At 33.4% G+C, this 27,059-nt stretch overlaps 3 protein-coding genes across 8 annotated transcripts in view; all 3 read right to left on the bottom strand.

Moving 5' to 3' along the window:
- bcl7ba (BAF chromatin remodeling complex subunit BCL7B a) overlaps positions 1–4,072 on the bottom strand; it is a 4,339-nt gene extending 267 nt beyond the window's left edge. The window contains exons 1-6 of the mRNA XM_051120201.1: positions 3,906–4,072; positions 3,240–3,315; positions 3,038–3,140; positions 2,757–2,930; positions 2,095–2,174; positions 1–822 (exon numbers count right to left, since the gene is read on the bottom strand). The exon at positions 1–822 is cut by the window's left edge and continues 267 nt beyond it. Of these exons, the coding sequence (XP_050976158.1) occupies positions 736–822; positions 2,095–2,174; positions 2,757–2,930; positions 3,038–3,140; positions 3,240–3,315; positions 3,906–3,997 (612 nt within the window). The 5' untranslated portion in view covers positions 3,998–4,072 and the 3' untranslated portion in view covers positions 1–735. The remainder of the gene's footprint in view (positions 823–2,094; positions 2,175–2,756; positions 2,931–3,037; positions 3,141–3,239; positions 3,316–3,905) is intronic.
- Positions 4,073–5,097: 1,025 nt separating this feature from the next.
- On the bottom strand, positions 5,098–11,370 carry tbl2 (transducin beta like 2). Its single transcript, XM_051120221.1, has 8 exons — positions 11,276–11,370; positions 10,795–11,146; positions 10,520–10,635; positions 8,223–8,407; positions 7,983–8,134; positions 7,768–7,894; positions 7,346–7,498; positions 5,098–5,662 (listed from the first exon to the last, which is right to left on the bottom strand). The coding sequence occupies exons 2-8, from the start codon at positions 10,925–10,927 to the stop codon at positions 5,203–5,205; spliced, it is 1,326 nt and encodes a 441-aa protein (XP_050976178.1). The 5' UTR covers positions 10,928–11,146; positions 11,276–11,370; the 3' UTR covers positions 5,098–5,202.
- A 1,448-nt stretch (positions 11,371–12,818) lies between these two features.
- prdm15 (PR domain containing 15) lies at positions 12,819–26,946 on the bottom strand. 6 transcript variants are annotated; one of them, XM_051121901.1, is made up of 24 exons: positions 26,879–26,946; positions 25,069–25,108; positions 24,814–24,907; positions 24,337–24,490; positions 24,114–24,266; positions 23,756–23,858; positions 23,418–23,678; positions 22,534–22,687; positions 21,976–22,097; positions 21,787–21,881; positions 21,569–21,656; positions 20,698–20,865; positions 20,316–20,410; positions 20,107–20,238; positions 19,410–19,553; positions 18,186–18,349; positions 18,027–18,106; positions 17,796–17,933; positions 17,548–17,679; positions 17,084–17,167; positions 16,829–17,004; positions 15,425–15,505; positions 15,089–15,292; positions 12,819–13,830 (listed from the first exon to the last, which is right to left on the bottom strand). In XM_051121901.1, exons 2-24 carry the CDS (start codon positions 25,097–25,099, stop codon positions 13,285–13,287), a joined length of 3,399 nt encoding a protein of 1,132 aa, XP_050977858.1. In that variant the 5' UTR covers positions 25,100–25,108; positions 26,879–26,946; the 3' UTR covers positions 12,819–13,284. The 6 variants fall into 6 exon arrangements, with proteins under 6 accessions (XP_050977858.1, XP_050977859.1, XP_050977861.1 ...); XM_051121902.1 differs by having other exon boundaries at positions 15,425–15,502; XM_051121904.1 differs by having other exon boundaries at positions 17,796–17,915.
- Positions 26,947–27,059: the final 113 nt, after the last annotated feature.

Below are 27,059 nucleotides of genomic sequence, written 5' to 3'. Positions count from 1 at the left end.
CATGACTTAAAGACTTCATTTCAATCTGCATGTAAACTTACAGCATTTGATTGAAGACGTTCGGCATGCTGAGTCATTGTTTTGAGTAAAAGGGAATGGTGTGGTCTAATAAGATTATTTGTGCATAAAAGCATGATGTATTAAATTATATTTCAAGTACCCTTGACATTTAACTCACTTTTTGTCTTTGTTTTACAGGATATTTATTTCAAAACTTGGCTAAGCCTTCAGTCAACATGAAATTAATTTATGGCTTTCTTTTTTAACAAGCATCACATTCCACTGACGATAAAATAAAACTATTAGCATTATAATAACTGTAACAGCAATTTCAACAAGAAGGGCTTTATAGTGATAGTACATTCATTCATTCTCCCTGTAAACAGGAATGTCAAGTTAATAGTCCGGCTTTTTTTGGTTTTGGCCTATAAACGTTGAATTAATGCTTTATTCATGTGATGTCAGAATTAGTGACAGATTCAGAGATTCCTCAAAAATGAACAGTAATCCTGACATGACCTGAACGGAAGCATATTGTGGGAGTTACAAAGGGAAAGCAAAGATTTGTAAATCTAAAATGTTTTAAAGCCAACCCATGCTATAATAAATATAGTGCTTTTTTGATGTCTGGTCCATATTGTGTCTTTTGCAGCAGTTCTAGGAAGGTCAGTGATCAGTCTGGCTGATTATCAATGCCCAGTGTACAGTGTGTGTGTACGTCTGTGTGTGTGTATGTTAGCTAAGAGGGGCCGCCTGGATGACCGAGACCTGCTCGGTACAGATTCTTTTAAGTGGTGGGGCTCCACAGCTGTCCTCATCCTCCTGTACTCAGAGAAAAAGGAACAGTTAATTAGTAATTAGTAATTAATTTCACTAGCACAAAGGTTTTGGGGGTTATATAAATATATATAAAAATAAAAAAATGAAAAATAAATAAAAAAATTAAATAAAATGAATGAATGAAGAATAGAATGAATTATTTAAAGAAAATAACATGAAATATATAAATTAAATATTTTATATTGTACTTTAGAAGTCTGTTCTGCTCACCAAGCCTGCATTTATTTGATCCAAAGTAGAGCAAAAACTGTAAAATTTAGAAATATATTTACTATTTAAAATAACTGTATTATAACTTTGCTTTCTATTGTAATAAATTTTAAAATGTAATTTATTCCTGTGATCAAAGCTAGATTTTCAGCATCATTACTCCAGTTTTCAGTGTCACATGATCTTTTAAAAATCATTCTAATATGCAGATTTGCTGTTCACGAAACATTTCTTATTATCATTATTATTATTATCAATTTTTAAAACAGTTGAGTACATTTTTTCAGGATTATTTAATGAATAGAAAGCTCTAAAGATCAGCATTAATTTGAACTAAAAAGCTTTTGTAACATTATACACTATACTATTTAAAAGCTTGGAGTCAGTATATATATATATATATATATATATATATATATATATATTTTTTAATTATAGAAATGAATACTTTTATTAAGCAAGCTTTAATTAGATCAAAAGTGATGATAAAGACATTTATAATGTTACAAAAGATTTCTATCTCGCATAAATGCTGTTCTTCTGAACTTACATTTTATCAAAGAAATCTGAACAACAAATTACTCAGCTGTTTTCAACATAATAATAATAATAATAATAATAATTAAATAATTTTTGCAGCAAGTCAAAATATTAAAATGATTTCTGAAGGATCATATGACTGAAGTAATGATGCTAAAAATTCAGCTTTGAAATCACAAGAATAAATAACATTTTAAAATATATTCAAATAGAAAACATTTAATTTTAAATAGTAAAAATATTTCAAAATATTACTGTTTTTGCTGTACTGTAGATCAAATAAATACAGGCTTGGTGAGCAAAAGAGAATTCTTCAAAAAAACATTAAAAACCTTCCTGTTCAAATACTTTTGACTGGTAGTGTATTTATGTTTTTTTTCTGATATACAGTAAAAAATAATACATTTTAAGGCTAGCAAGGTGCACAACCCAAGGTAGAGGAACTATCCCAGCATTTATATTTTATATTGTAGAACCTCTGACTTGTTTTGTACGGTTTTGTACCTGTGCAGTGAGGGGTAAAAGATCTTCTTTGATCAGTGTTGGCGGCTCATCTGCAATCTCACTTGACTGCAGCAGTGGCTCTAGAAAAAAAAAAGTTATCATTTTTAAAAGTGGGTCAACTGACTAAACGATCTCAGTGAACTTCTGTGAAATGTGTAGTTTTTCAGATAAAAGCATAATGCATTTGTTCAGATCATAATCACAGTGACACGAAGAGGGCAAACAACATACTGTGAAATCTCAAGTTAAATTTTGTCATTAATTACCCTCATGCCGTTCCAAACTTGATAAAATTAAGGTTGAACCACATTTTAACGATGTCCTTAGTACCTTTCTGGGCTTGAACGTGTCATTTGTGTTGCTGTCTATACAGGGACAGAATCCTCTGGGATTTCATCAAAAATATCTTAATTTGTGTTCTGAAGATAACCGAAGGTCTTATAAGTTTGGAACGACATGTGGTTGAGTAATTAATGACAGAATTTTCATTTTTAGTAAATGATCCCTTTAATATGACTAAATATTTAATCAAGATTTACCTACAAGCTTTATAAAACACTGGATATACCCTTGGAAATGTATAATATTATTATAAATAATCTAATCTCTCATCTCTGAGATTAACATTAAACTCAGTGAAAACTGCGAGGTGTGAGTCTCACCTTCCATGATTGCTTGGCCGAGGGTGGGTGGCTGTGGGTCATCTGTACGGTAGTCTAGACTCTGAGGTGCAGGGCTGACCGGCTCACTGGGCTGCGGACTGGAGTTATTGCTGCTGTCTGCAGCTACTTTATGCTGGTACGAGTCTGACAGAGAACTCTGATTGCTGTTGTCATCTGAGAAGAGAGAAAAGAAGATTTGAATCTGCCATAAAGGAAAGAAAACTATCGGTCTGGAATAACAACTATGCCTTTAAAACTTGAATCTCAATGCAAATGTTTACCTTGAAAATCTAACAGTACAGAACAGGAGTTATCAGATGTCTCCTCGGTGGGAAAATTCTTTCGTTGCATCTCAGCACCCACAGACACTTTGCTCTTGTCCTTCTAAAAGATATCAGATAACAGATACAGTAAATACAGTGAAGGAGTTTGGACAATCAGATAAGTCAAGAGAAACGTTGCAACATCTTCGATGCGTCATACCTCCTTTGTGTCCACCACAGGAACCCATTTAAATATTCTTAATGATGTATCTCCAACTGTGACCCATTTCTTCTCCCTGAAATAGAGCAATTGTGTAACAGGTTTTCTATATACATGACTTGAAAGCTCTATCAAGTTTCCATGTTAAAAACGCAACCATGCAGAAAAAAGCACTTATCAAGTTTCCAGATGAGAAAGTTTAAAGGCGTCTCTAAGAGCTGCTTTTTTAGGACATGTGGGATTACAAAGTCCATTTGTTGATGAGTTGAAACCTATCCAATATCCCCATTTACTTCAATCACAAAAGTGCTTGGGCTAAACCCTGATTGAATGTGTTTGGATTACTCATCTGCCCAGTGAATGTATACCAGACTTCACAAACAAATAGTAAAAAAAGTATAGTATTATTTATTTAACGTTACTGACAGTCCTACACACTGCGCTTCTTTAGTACATGAAGAAACCTTTTAAAAGTCCTCTCTAGTCCCGCCTCTTTCTGCCACTTGTCCTTTAAGAAAACAAAGACAAGTGCGCTGCCATTGGCTGTCGCTTGTGTCAATCAAACGGCATCCTCTTATAAAACTCCTCCTCCTTTCCGACTGAAGTTTCTCTTTTGAAAAACATTTCTCTCTTTGAAAGTATCGTGACGCCGTCTGTTATACTCACCACCTCCGTACTCTCTCGATAGCCGCCATCACTTTCTTAATGTCATCTTTAGCGCGGCTTCGGGTCTCCGCGCGGACCGAGCGACCCGACATTTCTGAATTTTATCGGTACTCTTACTGGAATCGTGTCGGTCTCGGAGTCTGGTTCGCAAATCTCGCATCGCGAGAACTCACGACTCCACTTTCCAGAGCTACTTGACAGATCCCACCTACTTATTGAGGGCACAGGTGGCTGCTGTAATGTTTGTTTGTTAAATTAATGTTAACTTTATTATAAGATAAAAAGACACTAGTCATATATATCATTCAACGACCAATGGCAAAAACCCATCATGTTAAAATACGTACTTATTTATAACCCAAGTGCTTTAATATAACTCATAAAGGTTAGAGTTCATTTCAAAATAAAAGTCTTACGGGTTCGTTTTAAAAATTATTTTTTTTTATTCATTAAGATTTTAAAATGGGTGTTGTAATTATTAAATTTAATGTTGAAATATTTTAGACAATGGCTTTTATGTTATTTCAATTAATCAAGCTTAATGGCAGCAATAAGATAGAAATGTGAGCTTTTCATTTCGATATTATTTAAAAAAAAAAAAGTTAATATACTTTGTATTTTTATTATTTTTTTATTAATTGTTCGTACTTTATATACGATTAATTAATACCAAATAGCTGATAGTACTTCCTTAAAGGTTCTTTGATCATAAAATATTCCCAGCTCAGTATGCAGAGACAACTATAAATAGACATAATTATAAAAAAGTAAAATATAATATAGTGCAAAGGCAAAACAATTATGAAAACCTTTAGTCTTTTGATAGACAGGTTTGCTTCAGTTATGCTCATTTAGAGAAATAAGGAATAATAAGGAAAATAATAAAAATATTCAACAGATATATATATATATATATATATATATATATATATATATACACATATGTATATGTGTATATATATATATATATATATATATATATATATGTATATGTATATATGTGTATATGTGTATATGTATATATATATATATATATAATATTATAATATAATATTTATTATTTGAGTATGACTGTATTTTGCCTTTGTAGGTCACTATATTTCCCCTGTAAAGAGTAAACATCACCTTTAAAGCCACAAAGAGTAGAAAAAGTAGTAGAAATATTAGTGAAAAAGGAACAAAGTAATTGACAAACATTTAAAAACTCCCATTTTATTCAATAAAATCAGCATGCTAAAGCAACTTAATTTTGAAACCAAAAACAGACTAGTTTTCAAGTGAAAACAAATCAAAGTTTTTAGTTCTTTGCTGCATTCAGCACTGTGTCCAGAGCATTCTGAGCATCTGTTATCTGCTGCTGGAGTCTCTGTCTCACTCCATCATTTGAGGCTTTCTTTAGCATGGTCTTCATGTCCTGGATGGCAGCACGGTAACCGGTTGCATTATGGAAAACACGAATGGCGCGGTCCCCGCTACTCACTAGAAAACGGTTGTTGATGTCAAACTTAAGGTCGGTTATCTCTTCGCTGTGAACCCCGTGAAACTCCTCCTCTAGTTCACCAGTGCTGGTATTGTACATGGCTATATCACAACCGTTTGATATGGCTACTACACGACCATCGGGAGATAGGGCAATGCGGCTTCCTTCCGACACCTGACATGGCACGGTCCGGAGCAAATATGGGTCCTGCTTTTTCTTATACTCCACATCAGTGTCCCACAGCTTCCATGTGCCGTCTTTGGACACGGTCACCATTCTGTAAAAGGGAGTGACAGAAATGTTTTACATATAGCTAGCGAAACTCAAAAACTTCAAAGTTTCTGCAAGGTTCAGACTCAAGTAATTTGTTGGAAGCTCGTTTCCACCACTGAATAAAAAAAATAAAAATAGGTAACCGAGACACTTTATCTCAAAATTCTGCCTTTTTTTCTAGAAATTGCGAGTTTACATCCCTAAATTACTCTGGGAAGACTGAATTAGACTGAAGACTGAAGTTTATGTCTCTCAAAAGAATTTTTTTTATTACAATTCTGATGTTTTTTTCTCATAATTGAGATATAAACTCAATTTCGTTATAAGAGATATAAACTTCAAAGTCAGAACTGTGAGTTTATATCTTGCAATTCTGACTTTATAACTCACACTTGTAAGTTTATATTTCAATTCTGAAAAAAAAGTGAAAATTAGACATAAACTCACAACTGCGTAAAAAAAAAAAAAGTCAGAATTGTAAGATAAAACCTTTTTTTTTTTTTTTATTAAGTGGCAAAAATGGGCTTCCATAAGTAACAAAATGATTAACACACTTTAATAATGTTATATAATTGAATTAAAAATAAATGACTGAATAAAAACCCTGAAATAAAGTAAAAACTAAGGCTAAAACTAAAAATAATAATAATAATAATAATAATAATAATAATACAAAAGCACATAACATTTCTAAAATTAAAATAAAAATCACATTTTTAAAAGAATTCAAAATATTAATAGATCTATAGTATATATAATACTAAAACAAAACTGATTCATACTTTTTTTCATTTTTATATGCTGACTTTATTTCTCTCATTTCTGACAATTTGAGTTTGCAAGTTTATATCTCATAATTCTGAGAAAAAAAGTCAGAATTGTGAAAGGCAAACTTGCAATTGTGAGAAAAAAAGTTAAAAATAGATAAAAAATGTTCTATTCAGTGTTGGAAATGGGCTTCTATAAGTAACAAAATGATTAAACATGTTATTAAATATCTGCTCACTAATTAATAACAGTACCATTTTTGTTAACAAATACTAAATGTAAACAGAAAATATAATGTAAATATTAGATCAAAAACGTCTGGCTGAAACAACAGTTTAATTTGACACACTAAAATTGCTGAAATAATGGAATAATACTGACACAAAAATAAATTGAAGCTAAATATAAATATTTAAAATAATAAAAATGAAAAAGCACATAATTACTAAAAATAAAATAAAATTAGTAAAAGATATACATATACAATACTAAAATAGCACTGATTAATAATTTTTTACATTTTATTTATATTAATATATTATATATTTATTGATATGAATTCGTTTTACATTTCTGATTATGTATTCATTGATATGAATTAGTTATATATATATATATATATATATATATATATATATATATATATATATATATGTATGTATATATATATTTGTGTGTGTGTATGAAGAGTTCAGATGCAAAACCAGCTAAAAGCCATCTCGGTCAAAAATCAGCCTCAGCCCAATCAGAAGTACTGGTACTTACATAGAAACCTATACATCTGAGCCTGATAAAAATGCATTTTTTAAAGAAAGACGTCAGATGGATTTGGCTGGTTTTGCATCTGAACTCTTCATATATATATATATATATATATATATATATGCATGCCCAATGGTAAAAGATGAGATGATCTTGCCTCCGAGAGTCATTGGAGAAATCAAAGGAGTAAACCCCAGCTGAGTGTCCCTTAAGGTCAAACGCACGGGCGACCTCTTTGAACTCCCCTGATTTAGCAAAGCAAACCTCCCACACCTTCACATCAGGGGTGAAGCCACAGGAAGCAACAAACCTTATGAGAAGGAAGAAAATAGAGGTTTTCAGTCTATTTCATTTATATCTACATTACATCCACACTCTTCATTACCACTGGTATGGCACATTTCAGCATCAATCTTATTATGACTATTGAAAATGTGTAGACGTTTTGCTGCAAAAACATTTCACAAACATTTGTATAACAAGTGTACTTTAATAGAAAATAAAAAAATACATATGATATGGGCCCTTTACAAACTAGATGTTTCAAAACTACAGAGGAGCTGCTTGTATTGAACTGACCTTCCACATGGTGACACAGCAACATAAGAGTTGGTCATCTGATTCGTGTTGATAGTAGCTAAAACCTCTCCCTTCAGATCCCAGATCACAATGGTGGTGTCCACAGAGGCAGACATTATAAATTTGCCTGAAAACAAATATAAAATTACTACTTAAGCCAATGTTCATCACATTTAGTACAGCTCAGATGCATTTAATTACTAGACTCCACTGACCTGTCTCTGCGATTCCGATATTCATAACGATCCCTTTGTGTTTCTGAGGGAAATCCTCAGAGGCAGCTTTGAAACTGAATGTCCCATCATCCTTTTTAATCATCTTATAGATGCGAATGGTCTCTCCAGTAGACAGCCAAGTGATAAACGCTCTAGGGACAAACACGTACCAGTCAGCAGCAATAATAGTCACAGAAAACTGTTATATTTAACCACGTGTTAAAATTAAACAAAACATACCGAGAGTCTGGGCTGAAGCGGACGAGTGTGGCATGGTCAAACTCAACGTTGGCCCGCAAGCACTTGTGATCTCGGTCCAGAAAGTCTTTAGTGCTCCAGATCCTGATGGTACGGTCATCTGAGCAAGACGCAAGGTATTTGCCATTACTACTAAAATCCAGGCAGGTGACATTGCCACTGTGATTCTAGAAAAGAGAAATGAAAAGCATGGAAATATTAATACACAGGACTTTTAAAAAGATATATTAATATACAGGAATCTTAACATTTGAAATAGGACCATATAAACATATAAATAGTCTTTGAACAGTAACATTTTTAATGTTTTTAAATAAGTCTCTTCTGCTCACCAAGCCTGCATGTATTTGATCCAAAGTACAGCACAAACAGTAAAATGTTGAAATATTTCGACTATTTAAAATAACTGTTTTCTATTTAAATATATTTTAAAATGTTATTTATTCCTGTGATTTCAAAGCTGAATTTTTAGCATCATTTCTCCAGTCACATGATCCTTCAGAAATTATTTTATTATTATGATTTGCTGTTCAAAAATTTGATTATTTTTTAAACATTTTATTATTAATATTACTATGTTGAAAACAGCTGCGTAGAATTTTTTCAAGTTTTTTTAATGAATAAAAAGTTCAGAAAACAGTATTTATCTGAAATAGAAATCTTTTGTAACATTATTTTTTTAAATCATCGCTCTTGATCAATGTAAAGCATCCTTGCGAAATAAAAGTATTGATTTCTATATTTTTTTCCCCAAAAATAAATGAATAAATAAATAATTATACTGACTTCAAGCTTTTGAACAGTATAGTGTATAATGTTAGATTTTTTTTCAGATAAATGCTGATATTTGGATCTCTCTAATCATCCTGAAAAAGAAGAATCCTGAAAAAAAAAATGTACTGCATCCGTTTTAAATATTGACAGTGATAAAAATGTTTGTTGAACAACAACTCAGCATATTAGAATGATTTCTAAAGAATCATGTGACACTAAAAACTGGAGTAATGATGCTGAAAATGTTCAATATTCAAATGTTCAACATTCAAGTAGAAAGCACTTATTTTTAATAGTAAAAATATTTCAAAAGTTTACAGTTTTTGCTGTACTTTGGATCAAATAAATGCAGACTTGGTGAACTGAAGAGACTTCTTTAAAAAAAAAAAATTACAAATTTTACTGTTCACAAACTTTTGACTGGTAGTGTAATTATAACCATTATGCAGCAGAGGGTTCAGGTTCATATATATGTTTTTAATGTAATTTATTCCTCAATTTTCAGCAGCCATTTTGAACACACATATATAATAATATAGAAAACACAACAAAATTAAATGACTTGATCAATATAAAGCGTCCTTGCTAAATAAAAGTATTAAATTCTAATCTTCCTTACCAAAAAAAGTTAATAAATATTTAAAAAATATTTCAGATAAATGCTAATAAAAAAAAATACTCAATTGTTTTAAATATTGATAATAATAATAATAATAATAATAATAATAATAAAAAAAGGTTTCTTGAACAGCAAATCAGCATATTAAAATAATTTCTGAAGGATCATGTGACACTTAAGACTGGAGTCTTATGATTTAGTTTTGATCAGAGGAATAAATTACATTTTAAAATATATTCAAATAGAAAGCATTTTTTTTTTTAAAAAAACAGTATTTAAAATAGTAATTATATTTTTAAATAATTGTACTATTTTTGCTGTACTTTGGATCAAAAATGCAGGCTTGGTGAGCAGAAAAGACTTATTTAAAAACATTAAAAATGTTACTGTTCAAAGACTATTTATATGTTTATATGGTCCTATTTCAAATGTTAAGATTCCTGTATATTAATATATCTTTTTAAAAGTCCTGTGTATTAATATTTCCATGCTTTTCATTTCTCTGAAAAAAACTTTAAAGGTCTTACTGTTCAAAAACTTTTGACTGGTAGTGTAATTATAACTATTATGAAACTGTGGGTTAAGGTTCGTATTCATGTGTTTTTAATGTAATTTATTCCTCAATTTTCAGCAGCCATTACTTCAGAAATCATACAAGTATGCTGATTTGCTGCATATGCTGATTTTTATTATTATCAATGTTAAAAACACCTGTGCTGCTTAATATTTTTGTGGAAACCATGATGCATTTTTGATTAATAGAAAATTGCAGCATTTATTTGAAAAAGAAATCTCACGTAACATTATAAATTCTTTATTGTAACATGCTCTGACAGTAAATGACGTCATGTGTTTACTATATCGTTGAAATTTCTGCAAGACTCACCTTCAGAGAGGAAGCCAGTAGTTTGTGAGAGAATGTGTGCTGCTGCGGTTTCTCCTTGCGGGGGCGCTGTTGCTGCTTCTGCTTTTTGGAAGAAGCCTTCGCTACATTTTCCTCCACTGTAACATTATCCAGCAGTTTGATTATGAAGACACGACATAAAAAAAGCTAGTTTAACACATAAAAATAAACCAATTTGAAATATCGTTATTTTAGTGACAAGAAATCAACATCAAAACTTCATGTTGATGGCAGGTGTCCAAGAAAGACACACTTACCCGGTGCACTGGTGTCTTTCTTCTGTTCGTTCTGCTCGGATAATTCGTCTTTCTGTCTGCCAACGGCAACGGCCACTAACACAACGAGCGCACCTATCAGTAGCGATAGTGCAAAGATCGCTGCAAACTCCATCTTGGCGAGATTTGTGCCACGTTATCACTCCTGAAACAAGCAAACAGACTCGGAGACTGGCTGCAGATCTGTCTTTCTCTCTTTTCTGTAACTCGAGTCGCACTTAGTTTCCACTTCACTCCAGTGACTCGCTGGCAGCTGGACTGCTGCAACACATAACCGTGGTCTTTACTGACTATGCTTGTGGGTCAAACTTCACAGTCTTTCGGCGACAGTCCCCTGTAAATGTATTGAAAATGGCAGAAGTTGTTATATAAATTACGTTTATGTAATGAAAGCTCAAAATGGGGCTGTTTTCTCATAGAATGAATTATATTATACGGAATCTAGTGACAAACGTCTACTCACCACCGCGCAGCCGCGAGATTCTCTCTCCTTCGTCGTTGAGTGAATGACGTTGGTAACGTTCGTGTTATTAGCGCCACTAGTGGTTTGGAGTCTCGGCAAAACTTGAACTACTCGTTTAGACCCGAGGTGAGATTCTGCTTTTTGAGTTTGGATCGTAAATAATTAACAAATACGTTTAGTATATATATATATAAGCTGGCGATCGTGTTACCCAGCGCTAAATCTGATCAGTGGCCTAAATACAATTTAGGATATAAATATTGCATTTAGAAATATTTTTTTCATTCTGTCACATATTTGCTTTGTTTCCTTCTTATTATTTAATCGTAAAAACCTGTTGGTTGTTTTCTATATGTACTGCATTTGACTTATGGTGTCGTTTTATTTACACAATCTCCGCTGTCAAATGAACACACATATATAATAATATAGAAGAAGATTATTCACAACAAAATTGAACGACTTGATCAGTTTAAAGCGTCCTTGCTAAATTAAAGTATTAAATTCTAATCTTCCTTACCAAAAAAGTTAAGTATTTTAAAATATTTCAGATAAATGCTGATTTAAAAAAATACTCAACTGTTTTAAATATTGATAATAATAATAATAATAATAATAATAATAAAAGGTTTCTTGAATAGCAAATCAGCATATTAAAATAATTTCTGAAGGATCATGTGACACTTAAGACTGGAGTCTTATGATTTAGATTTGATCAGAGGAATAAATTACATTTTAAAATATATTCAAATAGAAAGCAGTTTTTTAAAAAAACAGTATTTAAAATAGTAATTATATTTTTAAATAATTGTACTATTTTTGCTGTACTTTGGATCAAATAAATGCAGGCTTGGTGAGCAGAAAAGACTTCTTTAAAAAACTTCAAAGAACTTACTGTTCAAAAACTTTTGACTGGTAGTGTAATTATTACTATTATGACGCTGTGGGTTAAGGTTTGTATTCATGTGTTTTTTTATGTGAATTATTCCTCAATTTTCAGCAGCCATTATTTCAGAAATCATTCAAGTATGCTGATTTGCTGCACAAAAAACATTTTTTAATTATTATCAGTGTTGAAAACACCTGTGCTGCTTAATATTTTTTGTGGTAACCATGATACATTTTTGATAGAAAACTGCAGTGATTATTTAAAAAATAAATCTTTTGTAACATTATAAAATCTGAATAATTATATAATTTCTGATTTATTTAAATTTATAATTTATAAAAATACATTGAAAATCTATCCATCTGTCTGTGTATCTATCTATCTATCTATCTATCTATATTATGTAAAATTTCACATTTTTAAAATAATTTCTAATTTATAATAGTAATGATAATATTTAATAATAATAATCTATCTATCTATCTATCTATATATATATATATATATATATAAAATTTCTAAGTATAATAATAATAATTAGTATTATTATAATTATTATAATTATTATTTGGCATAAAATGTAAGGTTTTATACAAAAAGTCATATATATATATATATATATATACACATTAATACAAGTTCAGCACCACAGAGGCAAGTCCATACATGCATTTATTAGAAGGACAACCCATTTTCTTAAAAAAAGAAAACAAAAATATAAAATATTTCCAGTTAGCACTTACAATACAATCTATCCATGTATTACATTTACATCAGTTCATTCTTTTTGACATCATCAATCCACAGGTGCTACGGCATGACATCATACAACAAATATAATTATTATTTTGAAAAACTAAGGTCCCCTTAAATCATAATCAGATATTTCATGCATTCATTTAAAAAAAATAAAACAAAAATAAAAATAAAAAAGAAGATAATCTCCTCCAGGATTGTAATAATTTGTTGAAATTGTCCACTGGTTTTTAATAAACTCAAACAAAAGACTTGCACTGCCCTTAAAGTCCTTATAACAAAACCTTCCATCATATTGGTCCAAATTCTTAACCATCTTCTAAAATGGGACCTTAGCTATAAATTATTTCACATGCTTCATTTCTCAGTAGCTGAACATCTGTGGTGCTGTGGGGGTCTGTTGTTGGGGAGGTCCTGTGACTTGCGGCTGAATCTGATGCCTTTGTTCTGGCAGTGGTTGTGGCTGTTCTGGATTTGGCTGAGAGGCCTGAGAGTCTGTCTGGGTTTCGTCTATAGTGGTCGCATGAGTTCCGTCGGTCGGTGCGACGGGCCTCCAGGTTAGAGCGGGCTGCTCCAGTTGGTGTGAGATGGGGTTGACAAAGGTAGTGAGGTTGATGAAATGCGCAACTGGTGGAGCCGCGGCCCCTGTGGATCCCACCGCCTCTGACTGGAGATCCGTCGGCCGGTTGTGAAGCATTGCTGATCCGCTGACGGCATCAAATGTCACAGTGAGGATGGAGCTGTCCAGGGTGAGGGGGCGATCGCTTGGAGCGAGGTGGCCGACAGCGACAGGCTGCAGGTTGCTGAACTGGGCGGGAGCGGGTGTGGTGATGGGGGTCACGGTGATGTTGGTCAAACTGACCGAGCTGGAGGGGGCTGGAGGGGCGCTGGGGTCAGCCAGCACTACCACCTGTGTGTGTACATTAGACAGAGGAGATTATTCAATATAAGAATAATACTGCATGTTTCAAAGCACTTCAGTGGACCTTTAAAATCAAATAAACAACCTTTTATTTCCATGGAATGGCATTCATAAGCTATTTTGTGTCTGAAATTTGAGTGAAACTAAATGTTTGACCATAAAAAAAAAAAAAAAAAAAGATTTTATCAATCAAGAATTGATTTGGTCTAGGGATATACTGCATACATTGACCTATAATAGAGATTTATGTATTAATAAATTTACTTACATTTTAGTTCAGTACCACTGTTAAACTGAATATCCATTTTTTACTCTATATTAATAAGTTATGATGCTTAAATACATTTTTGAGTGTTTCATTTTTGAGTTATTTAGACAAAATAGTATAGAATTTCATTATCTGTCAATTATCAGTTTCAGCAATAAATGGAATAAATAAAATTATTTTTTAATATTCATTTCAAATCACTGTAAAAGGAAATCTTTATCAAATCTCAAAATTAATATTTAAAAAAAATAAATTTTATACTGTATAATATGTTATGATACCTAAATTAAATTAAATAAGCATTTAAATAAGGGTTTAATTTTTAATTTGTTCAGACAAAATAATATAACATCTTAAATTAGTTAACTAATTTGCATAAACAAAATACATAAACGGTTAATGTACTGCTGAATATGTTGTTTGAATCCGTTATGCTAATTTATGCCGTCTAAACCATGAAAAAAAACATGTGGAAGCTGTTAAATCATATAGAGAAGGACTTAGTAAGCAGGAAAGGGTGCAATATTTTGACAAACTAAAATTAATAAATGGTAAAGAAACATACGAGCAGTATTAATTAATTAATATTTCACATACCTGACTAAAATGATAAGAACAAACACAAATGTTTTTAAAATTCTTGCCTTGGAAATCCTGGTTCAGTTTGGCCAGCCACTAACGACTTTTGTTCCTCAGACAGTTTTTTGCACTCTTCTCTTTGATTTGTTATAACTTTTGGCAGTCTATAATACTCCAAATTTTTTTCCCAGTCCGACCGATTAGTACAGCCCAAAAACATGACAATAATTGACCATTTTCAGCAGCAATAATCAGCAAAATATGTGAGTTTTGTTCGGTTTAGTAGCATTGTTTACATTTAGTGCCACCAATATGAAAAAACACTTTATAGGGTTGATTTTTATTTCATGTTGACTTCATGTTGCAAAATGTCTGGAAATGATTACTGATGGAACAAACCTGTTGAATGCTCTGCACAGCAGAGTTGGTTTCATCTCCCACAGTGGTGGAGAACTCAGTGGTTTTGCTGGTGAAGTCAGCGTACTCGTCTGAATCAGACAGCTCAGGCTCATGAGGCAGGTGTTTTGCCCTCTTCTTGGTGGGATTGGAGTTCCTGGAAACTTTTTCTCCAGTGAGAGAGCCTTTCTCCAGAGTCAGAGAGGGCTGAACAACAGCGAGAATGACAGCAACCAAATCATGAAAAAACACATTCAAATGTCTCTCATGCAACACTATCCTCCGTTAATTTTCATCCTCTGTCTATCATCATGCAATACAGGCTGTTAAAAGACAAACCTGTGAAATACTGATTGTGGAGGCGTCGACTGTTGATGGCTCCTGAAGATCAAAGTCGCCCAATCGTACTGTTACAATCTGCTGAGATCAAATGAAACTTAGCCATCTAGGTTTCCAAAAGCTCAAAATCATTAAAGATCTGATCAAAAAGGTCCTTTAAATTCAGTCAAATATTTTGTCATTTCATAGTCATTTTACTGACTAAAATAGCACATAATTTTCACTAAAATAATATAAAAACTGTAATATTGTGAAATATTACATATTACAATATTAAATAGTTTTTATTTACAATTTAAGATACTTTATATTATATTGTGGAAACTGTGATAGTCTACCATTCAAATGTTTATAAATTAATACTTTTATTCAGCAAGAACGCATTCAATTGATCAAAAGTGACAGTATTTTATTGACTAAAAAAAGCATGTGATTTACACAACAAAACATAATTTATTTGATCAAAATTAGAAAATGAACATTTTGAAAAATGCATCGTTTATTTATTAAGTTTAAATATTTAAAATGCATAAATAAATGCATAAAATGTTTTAAATGTATAAAAAATATTTATCAATATACAATATATGAACTATAGTTATTACAATTATTTAATGCTATTTTTTTACACCTATATTTATGCAATTAGAAGTCATATTTTCATAATCGTAATTATTAGGGCTGCCCTTGACTAAAGATTTTTCTGGTTGTCTAACAGTCGTTCATTTTAAGCATTAGTCGCACGTATTAGTGGCACGTTCATTAATAAACCATATAAATCATAATAATGAGCTTTTAATTGCCTACATAGCCTATACAGATATATTTTTCATGTCTGTCACAGTATACACAGAGTTTCAAAGTGACACGTTCAAGTTCAAGAGACCGAGATGGCAGAAAGTGCATCCTGCGCTTTCATTATTTTACAAAAGCACAACGTTTTGTTGTTATTGTGAGTGCACGCAAACAGATTCGAAAGATATATTACTTTTATCTGTATGAACAAAAATTAGTATTTTAAGAGAAAATGACCACACTGGCGCCTCCATCTGTCACGCAGTAAGCACACTACTATTCAGCACAGACACTTCAATAGCACACATTTTTTCTAGGCTAACTTCACATTAGATTGTGCTGCCATGTAAAGTTGCTACTACATACGTCTTTCAGATTAAAAAGCTATATTTGAGGTTGATGAATGACAGGTGAGCGTTTAGATGTCCTGCCCGATGTACTATATTACCACAAAGACCAGCCGGTAACGATCTGTTTGTCACAAACTGCATGACTTCACCACTTCCTGTGGATTTTTCTTTTTTTGCGACTAAGCGACTAATAAAATTTTGGTCGACCAAGCCTCTTCTTGTCAGCCTTTTTCTAAAAATATATGTGGTAGTTTCTCACCTCGGGGTGTTTGCGGCGCATGTGGCGGTTCATCGAGGCGCGCGTGGAGACTTTGGTGCCACACAGGTGGCAGCTCTGAGCCTCCACCTTCTCGTGGGTCAACTGCATGTGTTTCTGCAGCATATACTGCGTCACATACTTCTTATCACAGACGGAGCAAGAAAACGTCTTTCCAACTGCAAAACAGAAACAGTTATAGTTATGAGTTTTACTGTAACTAAAACAAACTCTGTATAATATTTCGGCAAACTGTACCTGTATGTATAAGCTTGTGCGTCTCCATTGTGTTTCTCTCACTAAACGTCTTCCCGCACAGTTCACACATGAAGTCCTTTGTGCCTAAGGGAAGACATTATTATATTTTAAATTTTTATAATTATATTTGTTTTGTAATATGTATCATATGTAACATTATAGTACGTCTAGAATGACAACAATGTCTCGTGAGCAATGCAGGTGTTTTGTAGTTGGACACCAAATACAAAAAAAAAAGGAAGAAAAGGGTGGAGTAAGCTGTAGTTCATTATCATTTAAAGAGACATGCACCAAAATGGGTCGCTAAAAACAGAGCTGTTTTTGACAAGCTAAAAAGGGTGTTGTTTTACACGACCATTGAGGAATTTTAACCAAAGTATGTTGCAGATATTTCATGAAGACCCTAAAAAAAACATACCAACTTGTGGAAAATGGTCATCTGATGTCCCCTTTAAGTTCCTCACCTGTGTGTCTTTTGTAATGCTTCAGCATGTTGACTTTCTGGGCAAATTTGCGGTTACACTCTTTACATTCGTATTCTTTAATTCCCTTGTGCAGCTTCATATGATGCCGTAGAGCGTGTTTCGTCTTCATGCCTGGAAGACAGACAAATATATGTACTCATCATGTAAATGTGTTGATTCTGCAATCATTTATGATTAAAATTAAGCCATAGTGTTTCATATTTGTATGCAAGGATAAGTATCCATACCTTTCCCACACTCTGCACACAGGAAGTCTCTGACATTGTCATGGACTCTCAGATGTTCTTTTAACATGTCTTTCCTGGCGAAAGACTTTCCACACTGTTCACAACAATGGCTCTTCACTCCTGCAGCAGCCATAGGGTCTATAATTTTTAACTATGTCTTCTATTTAAATTTAAAGTAATTACACTACACTCCTTTCTACCCGTGTACTATATTTGTAATATTAGACACACCTGTGTGGATGATTTTGTGCCTTTCCAGGTTGCCAATGCTGTTGAAGATCCGTCCGCACATGTCACACGGATGAATATATCTGCAAAGAATGTAGTGGAATTTAGCTACAAAAAGAAGCCTCATGAAGTTACCGTCTGCGTGTAAAAGCTCTGTCGTACTTCTGCACTGAAGGATCGGGTAGGTGGTCTCGGTGGATGACCAAGTGAGCGTTGTAAGTGGCCTTCAGAGCAAAACGGCGGTTACACATGGTGCAGTTGTAACCTTTTTCCTTATGCATGTCCATTATGTGTTTCAAGTAGTCACGACCCTTGGCGAATGTCACCTGATGAAGTTCCCAGGGAGAGGAAGAATGTTCATGAAATTAACATAAATAAATAATAAGGAAATAAATATATTCAGAATATAAAATTAAGCAATGTCATGAAGATCGAAATGAATCATTATTTAGCTGTTAAATCAAAAATACAGAAAAAACAGCAATATTGTGAAATATTGTTACAATTTACAATTGTATTTATTACAATTTCTATTTTAATATGCTGTAAAATTTAATTCATTCATGTGACGCAAAGCTGAATTACTCTATTACTGATTTATTAATGTTGGAAACAGGTTTTGCTGGTTAATTTTTTTAATTTTTTAATTTTATTAAATCTGTGATACTTCAGGATTTTCAAGATTCTTAAAATAAATAAAAAGAACAGTATTTATTCAAAACAGAAATATTTTACCACCACTTCTTATTAATTCAACACATCGCTGCTGAAAAAGATTAATTTCTTCCAAACATTTGAATGGTATTGTATTATAACAAAACATTTCTTTTTTAAATAAATGCTGTTCTTTTTTACTTTTTATTCATCAAAGAATCCTGACATACATTATATTAACTGTTACATATATAAACTGCTATACATATATATAAAATGTATAATAAATCAGCATATTAGAATAATTTCTGAAGGATCATGAGACACTGAAGACTGGAGTAATGCTGCTAAAAATTCAGCTTTGCATCACAGGAATAAATGATGTTTTAAAGTATATTAAAATAGCAAACTACTATTTTAAATTGCAATAATATTTCATAATATTACTGTTTTTTTTCCATATTTTTGCTCAAATAAATGCAACTTTGATTAACTGTCTCATAAGAGACTTCTTTAAAAAAAAATTTGAATAGTAGTGTAAATTAAAATAAAAAAAAATAGCAAAACATACATTGAATATTTTTTATCTAGATCTTTACTGTAATTTACTTGGAATAGACATATTACTCTAATTTGCAACAATAAAAGAAAAAAAAAATATTAGGCATTAAATAAGTGAAGATTTCAAGATTTCAGAACAGACACTATATTTAATCAACAATGGCAGTTTACCTGACATTTCTTGCAGCTGTATTTGTGATGTTCAGGATCATTCTTCTCATCTTCCTCATCAGAGCTGTCATCACTCTCCTCCATAGAGATGCCAATCTTCTTAATAAAGTCCTCTCTCTCCTGCTCGTCCATTAAGGCGATGTCCTGAAAAAATATGCATTTTGGAACTCAATTAGAAGTACAACATCACAAATAAATCACCAATTCAAATTTGAATTGCTTCCGAAGGGCAGTACTAAATGGAAAAAATGATATTTCTACAAAATAAAAAAAAAAAAATTTGGACATCTTCATCCTGTTCAAAAGTTTTCACCCCCCGGCTCTTAATTTATCATGTTTCCTTCTGGAGCATCAGTGAATGCTTAAACCTTTTTTTAATAGTGTGTTTGAGCCCCTCAGTTGTCCTCAGTGTAAAAAGATGGGTCTCAAAATCATACAGTCACTGCTGGAAAGGGTTAAAATATGCAAAAGATGCTGGAAAACTGAAGAATCTGCAAGACCGGGAGGATTTTTCTGAAGAACACCGCTCAGTTTAACTGTTCAGAACAAACAAGGGACTCATGAACAACTATCACTAAACAAAAAAAAAACAGTCGTAGATCATCCAGGTAACCACACACAGTATTAAGAAACGAGGGTTCCCTTTTGAAGAGGCTATTTGATAATAAAAAAAGTGTTGTACTCTACTATTCCTCACCTTAAAGTGTACATGAATGTGGTCTCTCAGCACATCCACACGGAAGAACTTGCGGCCGCAGATCTCGCAGGTGTATTTCTTGTCCCCGTGGGTTAGTAAGTGTTTGTTCATGTTACTCCGACAGGAAAACACCTTGAAAAAAGATGTTAATTTTTTATTCAACTTTGCACAGATCCGATATGAAAATATTTGGTATTACTGAAAGCCACCTTTCCACAAATGGGGCATGCCGAAGGCTCCTTCCTGTATTTGCTTCCCTCCTCTCCATTTGCTTCAAGCTCCTCTCGTTTCATGTGCTTCGGGCCTGTGGAAAAGCAATGGGTGGTGGAAGCCATTAGTGCACACGCAGAGGAAGTGACATAATGGTTGATGATCTTTGCTTAAACCGAAGGGCAAAGAAAGTTAATGAGGCTTAGAAATAGAGAACAGATGTGCAAGAACCATCTGTTCAGTGGTTGTGCTTATTTACTGATTAGATAAACAGACTTTACCTGACATTTTTCACTTTTAAAAATACGTCATAGATATTTTACATACGCTATTTTTTTTTTAAGTATGCTAAATAAATTAGTTGACGCAGTAATAACTCACCAACAACATGCCGCCTCTGGTGATCCTGCATGACATCTTTGCGGTAGAACATCTTATTGCAGATTTCACACGCGTAAAGTTTCTCTCCATGTTTCTTTTTGTGCTTGGACAAATTACTGTTAGTGGAGAAAAACCTTGAGCAAATCTCACACTGGAACGTTTTGTCATCTGCAAAAAGAGAAGAACATATGAAACAGATACAGCGCATGTCAAATACAGATTTTATTAATACAATACATTTGGACAATACATTTCTGAACTGTGTTTTATTAATCAAGTCAAAGATAAGCTTAAATTGTAAAATTATTATGAACTTTTCGTTATATAATATCTTAATTAATTTGGTATGTTTTATATATAATCTGAACAAATATGATTTCCATTGATGTATGGTTTGTTAGGATAGGACAATATTTGGCCGAGATACAGCTATTTGAATATTTGGAATCTGAGGGTGCAAAAAAATCGAAATATTGAGAAAATCGCCTTTCAAGTTGTCCAAATGAAGTTCTTAGCAATGCATATTACTAATCAAAAATTAAGTTTTGATATATTTACAGTAAGAAATTTACAAAATATCTTCATGGAACATGATCTTTACTTAATATCCTAATGATTTTTGGCATATAATTTAACCCATACAATGTATTTTTGGCTATTGCAACAAATATACCAGTGCTACTTAAGACTGGTTTTGTAGTCAAGGGTCACATATATTTATGGCAGGAAATTTACCAAATACCTTCATGGAACACGATCTTTACTTAATATCCTTTTGATTTTTGGCATAAAAGAAAAATTGATAATTTTGACCCATACAATGTATCTTCCGTATATAATTGTATGTAAATGCATGTAATTTCTTCTTTACCTGTCCTGCAGTTATGAAATCTTAAGGCATTTTCCACTCGGAAGGATTTCTCACAGGTCGAACATTTGTATCTATACTCTATATCAGGCTTAAAAAAACATACACAGATACAACATTAAAAAAAAAACAGATTCATGTCAAATCAATGCATCTAGCCATCTTTAAATATGTATTTTATTAAATCAGTAAATAAGAAGTAATTGGTTAAACGTGCATACCTCATTCTTGCTGTGTTTGTACGATATATGCTGTTTAAGACTTTCTTTTCGACTAAACATCTTGTCACACTCGTCACACTTAAAACATTTATCCCCTGTAAACGAATTAAAGAGTTTAGATTAACAATAAAGCACATGACACCAAATTATTCAGCATATGGCACCTCTAATGGATGCTGGGAGAGTTACCGTGAGAACGGATGTGTCGGTTGAGGTTGCTGCTGTTCTGAAACACCTTACTGCAGAGGCAGCACTGGTAAACTCTTTTATGATCGCCTCCCTGCCGCAGAGATCGCTTCCTCATACCAGGTCTAACAGAAAAATAGGATAAAGAATTGATTAATGAAAAAAGTGAAATTACACTATGCTCACCAAGGCTGCATTTATTAAACTATTTTCTATTCTAATATTTATAAAATGTAACTTATTCCTGTGATGGCAAAGCTGAATTTTTTGTATCATTACTTCAGTCATTCTAATATGCTGATTAGCTGCTCAAGAAACATTTCTTATTGTTAATGTTAAAAACAATTGTGCTACTTAATATATTTGTGAAAACGAACAGCTTTTATTTGAAATAGGCGTCTTTTGTAAATTTATAAATGTCTTTCTTCTGATCATTTTAATGCATCCCTACTGAATTTCTTTAAAAAAAAAAAAAAAACTAACCCCAATTTTTAAACAGTAGTGTATGTGCTTTAAAATTCATAGGATGTGACATAAAGGAATTGTAAAAGTTGTCCTTACTTCCCAGCAGAGATGGGAGAGCGTGTCATCCGAGCTGTTTTGTGTGGCGGGCCGTCTCCGGCAACCACCTCTTGGACATTCAGTACAGAAAGGGGAACATCAGGAGCTACAGTAATGAGAGGCTGCTCACTGGACACAGGAACAGGGGCTTCTACTAGACGGGAGGTGTGAAGATAAAGCTCATTCAAACATTTCAAATTTTTCAAGGGTTACTTTTTTGAAATGTCTTTTAAAGAATTATTTCACTCCCGAATTTAAATTTCATGATAATTTACTCACCCCCATGTCATCCAAGACGTTCATGTCTTTCTTTCTTCAGTTGAAAAGAAATGAAGGTTTTTTAGGAAAACATTCCAGGATTTTTCTCCATATAGTGGACTTCAATGGGCATCAACGAAATCAAAGAAAGCCAAAAACCGAAAAAAGGTAAAACAACGATGTTGGGCGATTTTGAGGTTGAAGGAGAAAACGCTACCTTTTCGCACTGAAGTGCACAAACAAAGAACTAGATGTGCATTGCAGAGCTAGTGCAAGACATGCATTTGTGGTAACAAAAAAAAAAGTATATCAAATGTTTTTTTTTTATTAGAAAATGACAGATCGTTTTGCTAGACAAGACCCTTATTCCGCTGGGGTGATGTAGAGCCCTTTTGAAGCTGCATTGAAACTGCAATTTGGACCTTCAATCCGCTGATCCCCATTGAAGTCCACTATATGGAGAAAAATCCTGGAGTTTTTTCCTCAAAAACCTTAATTTCTTTTCAACTGAAGAAAGAAGGAACATCTTGGATGACATGGGGGTGAGTAAATTATCAGGACATTTTAATTCAGGAGTGAACTAACCAATGAACTACTTTTCAGGTCATACCTCTTAAAATCCTCACCTTGACTAGAATCACCTGTTCCACTCGGCGCAGGTTTCTGTCCTTTTGTTCGACGAGGCCTGCCTTGTTTTCTGGTTGGCTCTTGTTGTGTGGGGGCGATGTTGGCTGTGTTGTTTTGGGATAAAACCTCTGCAACCTGCTGGACAGGTGGGTCTGCAGCAGGTGCAGAGGTTTGGCACAGCAGCTGGTCCGGGACAGGAAGAGTCTCTGTTGGTGGTCCCTTTGCCAACAGAGGGACTCCAGGTTTGTTGGTCACCATTTCTGAAGAGGCAAAACGATGAATTACTTCATCCAGTAAAAGTATACTAAACACTGCACAGACTTTAAAGCACACATACCTGGTGGAGGTGGAAGTACAGGTGGCCTAAGAACAGGCCGATCCATTTTTTTGGCATAAAAAGCTCCATACCAGACTCTAAGCTCTGTTCCAGGCAGGACATCCTGAGATAGAGCAAATGAGAGAAGACTGTGTTTGCACTGCAAGTCTTAATGCACAGATCCGATCTTTTGACCATATCTGATTATTTAGCCTGCCTATTTACATTAAAATTAGACACGACTGCAATCCGATATCTGTGTTTACATTAATTCCCACCAAAATGATTGTCATGATATTATATCATTAATATTTTCTTCACTATGTAACCAAAGTGCTATGAATGGCACAGACATGACAGAAGTGTGGTATTAATGTACCTGTGATGTATTAAAGTATATGTCATCATCTTGCTGGTAGGCCGTCAGATTCTGGTGTTTGTGGTCTGTGGCGGGCCGAACCAACATCATCCAGTTACAGTCGTCTTCATTGGACGAGTCAAAACACACCACCGAGCTGTCCTTTTGAAATATCTAGGATAGAGAAAACATTAAGTACAGGCCAATTTTGATAGGAGTGGCATGTTAATGGTTTATTGTTTACCTTTAAAGGAAATGCCCCCTCAGTTTGAAGGCTCGGAACCCTCTTGGCCTCAAACGGGCCAAATCGAGTCCTCTTAACCAGCCGTCGAAGCACAAATACACCTTCTTGCCCCTCCTCAGCCAACCTGATCTCCAAGCTGTCTGGTAAAGATGACCTGGAGCATTGACAATAATGAGAAATTATTAGAATCCAATCAGAATATTAGAAGGATTTCTGAAGGATCATGTGACAATGAAGACTGAAGTAATGATGCTGAAAATTCAGCTTTACATTACAGGAATACATTACATTTTTCAATGTATTAGCAGAAAACATTCGTTTTAAATTTTAATAATATTTCACAATATAAACTGTTATTGTCAAATAAAACACTGGAAATGAACACAAGACAGAGTCGATATCTGGAACATATGGGCATCTAATTGCGGTCAGTACACTCCAAGGGTATTTGGCCAAAATCCACTCATGTCTACTCACCGTGCCCGACTCAAAACAAATGAGTCCTTCACCGTGACGACAGGCCCCAGCTCAGGACACTCAGAGTCATGGTACTGCCCGCAGTCCTCACACCCTGCAGGAAGAACAGTCACATGCACATATTACGCCATGTGCTTGAATAAAACAAGGACACTACAAAAAAAAAGCTTGACAGCGGCAATACTATATTGCAATATTACAATAATGTTGCATGCATATTCATGAACACATGTGAGATTATAGTTGCATACTTACAAATAAACTCATCTGGTGTCTGCTCTGCCATTCTGACACCCTAGAGATGATGCATAAAATATGTACATTAATTTTAACACCTGTAACAATAATTTTCATTACATTAATTGATAATTAAAAGTAGATAAATATACTAATTACATTACAATTTTAAATATAAATCTAATAAGACTTGTATTCAAGTTGTAACACTTTACAATAAGGTTCCATTAGTTAATGTTAGTTCATGTATTAACTAACACGAACAAACAATGAACAATACATTTATAACAGTATTTATTCATCTGTTAATGTTAAATACAGTCGTTCATTGTTAATTCATGTTATTTCACAGTGCATTAACTTATATTAACAAACACAACTTTTGATTCTTAAAACGCATTAGTAAATGTTGAAATTAACATTAACTAATCATTCTTAGTTCATGTTAACTAAAGTAGTTACAATCAAACCAAAGTTTATTCATACAGCTTCAACATTTCCCACATTATCACAGTTTATTCGCTGTAGTTTAGAAAATTGTTAAAATGGCAAGAACTCAGAATTAAACTGTGTCAGAAAAAAATTCATCTTGATTATGTCAGATAACTTTGATAAAAAGGTATGTAATGCATTAGAATCAATCCAAAATTCAGACAACTGTTAGTATGACAATATTTACACAACTATCAATACTTTGTTGACTAATTACCAAGCGATGCTTAATTTCGTTCAGTCTGTGGTGAAAAAATTAGCAATTTATGGTCAGGTTTGAATAATTTTTGGTCCCAAATTTTTAACATTTTTTCTGGTAGTCCACTGTATGAAGAATTTTTGGGTATAATATGTCGTTTTACTTTATTTTGCTATCCTCACTTACATAAATGAACTATAGTGTCCTGCACCCACTAGTTTAAAAATATTAAAAATTATATCTGGTGTCTGAATAATTTTTGGTTTGACTATAACTAATGAACCTTACTGTAACGTGTTACCAAAAACTTTACAATAACTAAAAAAAAATACCAGGTTGTGTAACTATTCAGTAATGAATAAATTACTTCGTAAACGTATAATAATAAACGACTAAGTCAAACAAGCTAACATGTCTTTTTAAAAAAGTTTTATTATTACAAATCCTAGACATTTTAACTTTTTATTACACCACATAAGGTTTATTTAAGTCATTTGTGGTACGAACTGGGTTTTTCATATATCTTTGAATATAACTTTATACATCCAGACTAAAAATATGCACTTGTCTAGTATGTATATCATTATTATACGTTATAAAATTGCAAGTCCTTGAGGTCACAATGCAAACACATTGTCAACACACATCTACATGCACTTTCCCATTATAACTTCGTATTCATCGCATTGCTGTCAGTCAGCAGAGCCCATTTACACAGTGCAACAGATTTTGTTGATGCTCCCAAGATCAACAGTCACAACAAATGACGTTCATTATCAACGCAGAGCAGGGAGCAGTCCGTGCATGAAACGCCTGTAAGCAGCCGGGGAAAGAGTACAATACGGACAGAATCCGTGATTTGGGAAGATTTCAAACTGTAGCCGGGTTTTAACTCCGATCTCAGGCTGCGCTCGCTCTCTTTCAGCAATGCAAATGTAACAAAGAACAATCGGCATGGCGGATGGAATGGAGACGCAGCGCTCATCTGGAGCCAGAGCGTTTGAAAGCGCAAAGCACCAGAAACTCGCTCCGCTCACACTTTTCATTGCCCCTGCACCCGTGATTGAGAAGCAGCTGGGCATTTCGCCCAATGCGTTTGAATATTAACGCCTCACAAGTTTAGCATAAAGTCATTACCTGTTTTCCAAACGTCTACACATTTAGTGAATCCTGACTCCGGGTTCCAATCCGCTCCAGAAACCGCGCAGGACCGGAAATAAGACCCGCGCGGGGTATTATGGGAAGTGTAGTTTTTCCACAAACGCTTCCCCTGAGAGACTCTCATCAAATATTTCACCAGATAAATTCGATTATGCAA

This window comes from Labeo rohita, chromosome 10, assembly GCF_022985175.1.
Source record: "Labeo rohita strain BAU-BD-2019 chromosome 10, IGBB_LRoh.1.0, whole genome shotgun sequence".
NCBI lineage: Eukaryota > Metazoa > Chordata > Actinopteri > Cypriniformes > Cyprinidae > Labeo > Labeo rohita.
Note: the sequence above shows the minus strand (reverse complement) of the source record. Positions and strands in the feature narration are given on the sequence as shown.